At 41.1% G+C, this 8,753-nt stretch overlaps 1 protein-coding gene across 1 annotated transcript in view; it reads right to left on the bottom strand.

Moving 5' to 3' along the window:
- Positions 1 to 7,879: 7,879 nt before the first annotated feature.
- The window catches only part of LOC124794817 (mediator of RNA polymerase II transcription subunit 24), a 149,414-nt gene continuing 148,540 nt past the window's right edge, over positions 7,880 to 8,753 (bottom strand). Inside the window, exon 19 of the mRNA XM_047258476.1 lies at positions 7,880 to 8,487. Coding sequence (XP_047114432.1) covers positions 8,320 to 8,487 — 168 coding nt within the window. The 3' untranslated portion in view covers positions 7,880 to 8,319. The remainder of the gene's footprint in view (positions 8,488 to 8,753) is intronic.

Genomic DNA, 8,753 nt, shown 5'->3' with positions numbered 1-8,753 from the left:
ACGTTCTTCAATGGGTAGCATTTTAACATTGACAAAAATGAAACAGACAAACGAAGGAACTAAACTTAAACGTTCACGTCAACATGTAATGATACACACCAACAATACTACTGACGCTGGCTGAGATAAACGAAACAGTGGAATGTTGGGAGAGTACACTTGAAGGGAAGTAACCCAGGCAGGCGAACAATCATACGATGTAGCTAACAATCACATGGCACTGTGGAGAGACTTTTTGAACACCCCGTATTTAATAATCACTTCCTTGAGGCAGAGCAGAAGATTTACATGGCCAGTTCAAGGGATAAAGCTGTAAAATATACACTGAGGTGAAAAAAGTAATAGGATAAAGATATTCACATATACAGGGCTATTACAAATGATTGAAGCGATTTCATAAATTCACTGTAGCTCCATTCATTGACATATGGTCACGACACACTACAGATACGTAGAAAAACTCATAAAGTTTTGTTCAGCTGAAGCCGCACTTCAGGTTTCTGCCGCCAGAGCGCTCGAGAGCGCAGTGAGACAAAATGGCGACAGGAGCCGAGAAAGCGTATGTCGTGCTTGAAATGCACTCACATCAGTCAGTCATAACAGTGCAACGACACTTCAGGACGAAGTTCAACAAAGATCCACCAACTGCTAACTCCATTCGGCGATGGTATGCGCAGTTTAAAGCTTCTGGATGCCTCTGTAAGGGGAAATCAACGGGTCGGCCTGCAGTGAGCGAAGAAACGGTTGAACGCCTGTGGGCAAGTTTCACGCATAGTGATGTGAAAGATTCAGTGTTTAAACCTCCTCTACCAAGAAACGTGCCAGAACTGCGAGCTCGCATCAACAATGCTTTCGAACTCATTGATGGGGACATGCTGCGCCGAGTGTGGGAGGAACTTGATTATCGGCTTGATGTCTGCCGAATCACTAAAAGGGCACATATCGAACATTTGTGAATGCCTAAAAAAACTTTTTGAGTTTTTGTATGTGTGTGCAAAGCATTGTGAAAATATCTCAAATAATAAAGTTATTGTAGAGCTGTGAAATCGCTGCAATCATTTGTAATAACCCTGTACAGATGATGAAGTATCACATACCCAATGTATAAAGGGGCAGTTCGTTGGCGGAGCTGTCGTTTTGATTCAGGCAATTCATGTGAAAAGGTTTCCGACGTGATTACAGCTGCGTGACGGGAATTAACAGACTTTGAATGCAGAATGGTAGTTGGAGCTAGGCACATGGGATGTTCCGTTTCAGAAATCGTTAGGGAATGCAATATTCCACAGTGTCAACAGTGTGCCGAGAATACCAAATTTCAGGCTTTACCTCTCACCACGAACAAGTCAGTGACTGACGCCCTTCACTTAACAACTGAGAGCAGCAGAGTTCGTGTAGGGCTGTCAGTGCTAACAAATAAGCAACACTGTGTGAAATAACTGCAAAAATCAATGTGGGATGTATGACAAATGTATCCGTTGGGACAGTGCAGTGAAATTTGATGTTAATGGGCTATGGTGACAGACAACTGACATGAGAGACTTTGCTGACAGCACAACATCATCTACAGTGCTTCTCTTCAGCTCGTGGTCATATCTGTTGTACCCTGGACAACTGGAAAACTGTAGCCTGGTCAGATAAGTCCTGATTTCAGTAGATATGAGATGGTGATAGAGTTCGAGTGTGGCACACAGACCCCATGCAGCCATGGACCCAAGCTGTCAAGGTTCTGTGCAAGCTGGCGTTGGCTCCATAATGGTGGGGGTGTGTTTCCATGGAATGGACTGGGTCCTCTGGTCCAACTGAATGATTATTGACTGGAAATGGTTATGTTCAGCTACTTGGAGACCATTTGCAGCCATTCATGGTCTTCATGTTCCCAAACAATGATGGAATTTTTATGGATGACAACTGGTTTGAAGAAAATTCTGGACAGTTCACATGATTGATTTGACCACTCAGATGGCCGGCATGAATGCCATCAAACAATTACAGGACATAACTGAAAGGTCAGTTTGTGGACAAAATCCTGCATCGGCAACACTTTCACAATTATAGGTGCTTATAGAGACAGCTTGGTTCAATTTGCAAGGGACTTTCAACAACAACTTGTTGTGGGGGGAGGGGGGTAGGATTGGTGAGGTTTAGGAAGTCCAGTAAGTCTCCCCTGACCCAGGGTCATGGGTGGCTTTTCCATAATTCTCCCCATTTCCCAAACCTTGCCAGTCCTTTTCTGTCATCTCTTCCTTCCTCTTCAACCCTTCTGCCAGAAGAAGGAATCACTGGCTTTAAAAGCGTCCACATTTCGTTAACTTTTGTATGTTTTTGCACCTGTTGTCACTTATTGAGTAGATTTTTTATCTATACAATTACAATACATTCTCAAAAACTGATTATTTTCATTAAATTAAATATTCCAGAATTCAAATAAAAACTAGCTGCCAACATGACTTACTTAGAAGTAGGTACCCTCGGTGTAGGGAAGCAACTTAAATCACTTAATGCAGGCAAGTCTTACAATCCAGATTGTATAAGTATTAGATTTCTTTCAGAGTATGCTAATGAAATATCTCCAAATTTAGGCGTCATACACAGCTGCTCACTCGACAAAAGATCCATATCAAAAGACTGGAAAGTTGCACAGGTCACACTAGTACTCACTGTAGTTGGGCCTCTGTGCACTGGGAGATGACAACAAGGCCGTGTGTGCGCGCGTGCACGTGTGTGTGTGTGTGTGTGTGTGTGTGTGTGTGTGTGTGTGTGTGTGTGTGTGTGTGTTCATAAGTCTTCTGAGAGGTTTTATGTGGCTTGCCATGACTTCCTCTCCTGTGCCAATCTCTCCATCTCAGAGTAGTACTAGACCCTATGTCCTCAATTAACTGTTGGCTGTATTCCTATATCTATCTTCCTCTACAGGCTTAGTACCACAGAACTTATTCCCTGATACCTTAATGCATGTTCTGTCATTCTGTCCCTTCTTCTAGTCAGTGTTTTCCATATTTTCCTTTCTTTGCTGGTTCTGTTGAGAACCTCCTAATTCTTTATCTTATGAGTCCATCTAATTTTCAAATCCTTCTGTAGCACAACATCTCAAATGCTTTGATTCTCTTCCTTTCTGGTTGTCCCACAGTCCATGATTCACTACCATACAATGCTGTGCTCCGAACATACATTCTCAGAAATTTCTACTTCAGATTAAGGCTGCTTTTTGATACTATCAGACTTCTCTTGGCCAGGAATTCCCTCTCTGACTGTGCTACTCTGCTCTTTACATCATCCTTCCCTCGTCCATCACGTGTTATTTTGCTTTCAAAGTTGCATTACTCCTGCACTTCATCTACTTGCCAGAGGATAATCCTGCTATGAAGAGGATAATCCTATCAATGTTCTTTTGATGCCCTACCTTCCTATTCATAACAAATTTTATGTAATGACAGATCTTGATAGATCTTAGCTACATAAGCCTTTGCATTTCCATTTTTCAGCATTGACACTCAGCATTACATACTCCAACTTATAGAATGTTACCGTTTCACATTTCTTTCATTATTTTTCTCATAGTAACTGCCCCCATGGGAGACCATCATCTGAATGGGAAAACAATCAATTTTTTTGCCAATGGTGAGATCATAATGACAATTTTTATCACAGGCCATATTTCCTTTGGATACACATCATGTGTCTCATGATCCTCATGCTGTTGATGATCACTGATTCTTCCACCTTTAGGGGTAGTTTCCAAACCGAAAGGGAAGAGCTCCCAGTTGGTGCTCATAGACAGTGCAGAAAGATACATATATAGCTTCTTTTCTGTGTTTACTTTGTAGATTCTTACTTACATTGCGTGTGAGTTTCGTACAGGAGGTGTAATTTCGAGTTTTAGTTACTGTAATTGTAAATTCAGGCAGATTGTAATGCAGTCGTTAGGCATTTGTTTTGTTTTGGTACGTCAGTGGTACTTGTCTGTCTAGTAGGCTCTCAGAGACCAGTGTCGGCTGAGCTCCCAGTTGGTGCACATCGACAGCACAGAAAGATACGAATATAGCTTCTTTTCTGTGTTTACTTTGTAGATTCTTACTTAAATTGCATGTGAGTTTCGTATAGGAGGTGTAATTTCGAGTTTTAGTTACTGTAATCGTAAATTCAGGCAGATTGTAGCGCAGTCGTTAGGCATTTGTACAGGTTAGTTCATACATTCTTTGCGTGTTTCACTTGCGTTATCTAGGCACGGACTCGTGTTTCAGTAACTGTTGTTCAACATCAATTAGAATGGACAGGAACTGTGATTGCTGTGTTTGGATGAGGGCTGAGTTGGCATCCCTTCGCTCACAGCTGCAGGCGGTGCTGACTTCGGTCGCGCAGCTTGAGGCTGTTGCCAATGGGCATCACTGTGGGGAGCCGGACTTGGGTATCACGGGGATGTCAACCTTGTCCCATCTGTCCCATGACTGATACAGGGATTAGTGATCACAAGGTCGTTGTAGCTAGGCTCAAAACCGTTTCTTCCAAATCCACCAGAAACAAACGCAAAATAATTTTATTTAAAAAAGCGGATAAAGTGTCACTAGAAGCCTTCCTAAGAGACAATCTCCATTACTTCCGAACTGACTATGCAAATGTAGACAAGATGTGGCTCAAATTCAAAGATATAGTAGCAACAGCAATTGAGAGATTCATACCTCATAAATTGGTAAGAGATGGAACTGATTCCCCATGGTACACAAAACAGGTCCGAATGCTGTTTCAGAGGCAATGGAAAAAGCATGCGAAGTTCAGAAGAACGCGAAATCCCGAAGATTGATTAAAATTTACAGACACACGAAATTTGGCAGGGACTTCAATGCGAGATGTCTTTAATAGGTTCCACAACGAAATACTGTCTCGAAATTTGGTAGAAAATCCGAAGAAATTCTGGTCGTATGTAAAGTACACAAGCGGCAAGACGCAGTCAATACCAGTCAATACCTTCGCTGTGCAGTGCCAATGATACTGCTACCAACGACTGTGCCGCTAAAGCGGAGTTACTGAATGCAGTTTTCCGAAATTCCTTCACCAGAGAAGACAAATGAAATATTCCAGAATTTGAAACACAAGCAGCTGCTAGCATGAGTTTCTTAGAAGTAGATACCTTAGGGGTTGCGAAGCAACTCAAATCGCTTGATACGGGCAAGTCTTCAGGTCCAGATTGTATACCGATTAGGTTCCTTTCAGATTACGATGATACAATAGCTCCCTACTTAGCAATCATATACAACCGCTCGCTCACTGATAGATCTGTACCTACAGATTGGAAAATTGCGCAGGTCGCACCAGTGCTTTAAGAAGGGTAGTAGGAGTAATCCATCGAACTACAGACCTATATCATTGACGTCGGTTTGCAGTAGGGTTTTGGAGCATATACTGTATTCAAACATTATGAATCACCTCGAAGGGAACGATCTATTGATACACAATCAGCATGGTTTCAGAAAACATCGTTCTTGTGCAACACAGCTAGCTCTTTATTCGCACGAAGTAATGGCCGCTATCGACAGGGGATCACAAGTTGATTCCGTATTTCTAGATTTCCGGAAAGCTTTTGACAGTGTTCCTCACAAGCGACTTCTAATCAAGCTGTGGGCCTATGGAGTATCGTCTCAGTTGTGCGACTGGATTCGTGATTTCCTGTCAGGAAGGTCGCAGTTCGTAGTAATAGACAGCAAATCATCGAGTAAAACTGAAGTGATATCAGGTGTTCCCCAGGGAAGTGTCCTGGGACCTCTGCTATTCCTGATCTATATAAATGACCTGGGTAACAATCTGAGCAGTTCTCTTAGGTTGTTCGCAGATGATGCTGTAATTTACCGTCTAGTAAGTGTTGTGACTCACCGATCATTCAAAGTGCCGCCGCACAATTACGCGCGTCCTCTACGCGCGGCACTGTCGACCAGCCATGCAGCAGCTGCGCCACCTAAGCGGCCAGCCGAGCAGCGGCCGCTAGACTGGGACTCAGTGTTCATTCGAATGTTACCTTGTTCACATGTCTTGCTCTGTCAACTTGCTCAGTGACTTACATGTGTTGTGTCATTCTGAAATATATGTGTTAAACTTGACGTTATAACAGTAAGGTCATCCGAAGACCAGTATCAGTTGCAAAGCGATTTAGAAAAGATTGCTGTATGGAGTGGCAGGGGGCAGTTGACGTTAAATAACGAAAAGTGTGAGGTGATCCACACGAGTTCCAAAAGAAATCCGCTGGAATTCGATTACTCGATAAATAGTACCATTCTCAAGGCTGTCAATTCAACTAAGTACCTGGGTGTTAAAATTACAAACAACTTCAGTTGGAAAGACCGCATACATAATATTGTGGAGAAAGCGAGCCAAAGGTTGCGTTTCATTGGCAGGACACTTAGAAGATGCAACAAGTCCACTTAAAGAGACAGTTTACACTACACTCGTTCGTCCTCTGTTAGAATATTGCTGCACAGTGTGGGATCCTTACCAGGTGGGATTGACAGAGGACATCGAAAGGGTGCAAAATAAGGGCAGCTCGTTTTGTATTATCATATAACAGGGGAGAGAGTGTGGCAGATATGATACGCGAGTTGGGATGGAAGTCATTAAAGCAAAGACGTTTCTTGTCGCGGCGAGATCTATTTACGAAATTTCAGTCACCAACTTTCTCTTCCGAATGCGAAAATATTTTGTTGAGCCCAACCTACATAGGTAGGAATGATCATCAAAATAAAATAAGAGAAATCAGAGATCAAACAGGAAGGTTTAGGTGTTCGTTTTTCCTGTGCGCTGTTCGGGAGTGGAATGGTAGAGAGATAGTATGATTGTGGTTCGATGAACCCTCTGCCAAGCACTTAAATGTGAATTGCAGAGTAATCATGTAGATGTAGAAGTATGGCTATGGATATGGATATGGATATGGCTATGGGCAGAATTAGGATGAATCCATATGCTGCCATTGTTGATTATTTTTATTTAAAATCTAAGTAGTGACTGGATTTGAACACATAATATTTTGCTTATTATTTAAAGATTCTATTCGTAGATCTCAGTGACCTTAGTGCATTTAGAATTTTAATTTGACTTTTTTAAAGTTAAATACTTGTAACTAAATTACAAGTACTACGGGACATGCACACACTACATTGAGTTTTTTATTAGAATAAGTCACTCCAACAAAATGTATAATTATCTCAATATCTGTAGTGCCCAACAATCAGTCTTTCCTTCTCACCCCGTCTGGTAAGTTTCCTCTGGCCCACAGTCTGGGTGACTCTTCCACACTCATCATTTCCTAAACCTCGCCCATTCCTCTCCTTTGCCCCTTTCCCTTCTCCTTCAACCTGTCTGCCAGAAGACTGAGACACTGGCTCCGAAAGCTCGTAGATTTAATTCCCTTTATATGGGTGTTCTCCTGTCACCACTTGCTGAGAATATTTTTTTTAATCTGAAAATGAATAAATCTATCTGAAAATGAATAAACACAAAAAAGAGATTGTTACTACCAAAATAACATGATTTTTTCCACAAGAATAATTGCTCCTCATTGCTGATTAATCCATAAAAAAACTGCTTTGCCCCAAGAAGTTGAGATTATGCCTCCTCTCCACTTTCTTGTCAACTAATTAGAAATGGTAGTACAGTGGCTCACTCAACTGCACATTAAACACTGCAAAATTTTATGTAAAATCAGTCCATGAAACTAAAAATTTATGAAGAATGATTCTTACCTTGGGTTTTGGTCCGGCACACAGTTTTAATCTGCCAGGAAGTTTCAATGATTCTTATGTTTGAACTGTAGTTTGCATCTGTTGTTAATTTTTTTCTGGATTGCATATGGAGCATCAACTGCTGTCAATAAGAGCACTGTTTATTTATTCTGTTACCACATTTATTTCTTCTTTTTCTTTTTTTATTTCAGCAATGCTGACTTACTTTCTCAACATGGGACATCCCATGCTTGCTTTTGTTACAAATTTACATCGTAATGTTTTATTTCCAATGATAAAGACCGGACAAAAAGAATATTTACAATGCCTAAGCCACATAAAAAAAACACAGGTACTTGCAACAGTATGGGACCGCATATTCTAAGAAATTCTTGAAAAAGTAATAACTACAGTAGTAGTGCTGGGTGACACAATGCCTTTGACACCTGTAAATTACTTATTTTCAAGGAAACACTGAACAGGAAGGAACTGCAGTGCAGTGTGTAACAACTCAGTTTTTCTCACCAAGGAAAGATTCAATGGTTATTTACAATCCATTTGATTTTGCATGTATCTCCAGTCGATTTCTTAACACATCTCCTAAAATGTGTTACTGTCATCCTTGCATCATATCTTTGAACGTGCTATGTCTTAGGGACATATTGCGTAACAAACAAATATCTCGTGCTGCTGCCTTTCGTCCTGCTGCTGTATTGAGATCGTACAGCTTGAGAAGCAGCTCAGCAGTAAACAAGTCAGGTAATGAACGCACTAAGGATGGTACCTGTAACAAAGAGACAAATAATTCACTATTACTGAAAGACTTATAAAAGTTCTTCAATATGAGATTCAAAATATATAAAAAAGTGCAAAGGCAGTAACAAGTCAGCTTGCCAAAATGCTCTACCATTTGGACGACACTTGAGAGCTTTTGAAATATATAAATGTATTTCCCCACTTCAGTGTGCTTTTAGGAAGTTATCTCGTTAAAGTTCAGTCAGAGAGCAGTAGAGACACTGTAAGCCAGTAATATATGGAAGGAAAGCTGCT

The sequence above is a fragment of the Schistocerca piceifrons genome, chromosome 4 (assembly GCF_021461385.2).
Source record: "Schistocerca piceifrons isolate TAMUIC-IGC-003096 chromosome 4, iqSchPice1.1, whole genome shotgun sequence".
Taxonomy (NCBI): domain Eukaryota; kingdom Metazoa; phylum Arthropoda; class Insecta; order Orthoptera; family Acrididae; genus Schistocerca; species Schistocerca piceifrons.
Note: the sequence above shows the minus strand (reverse complement) of the source record. Positions and strands in the feature narration are given on the sequence as shown.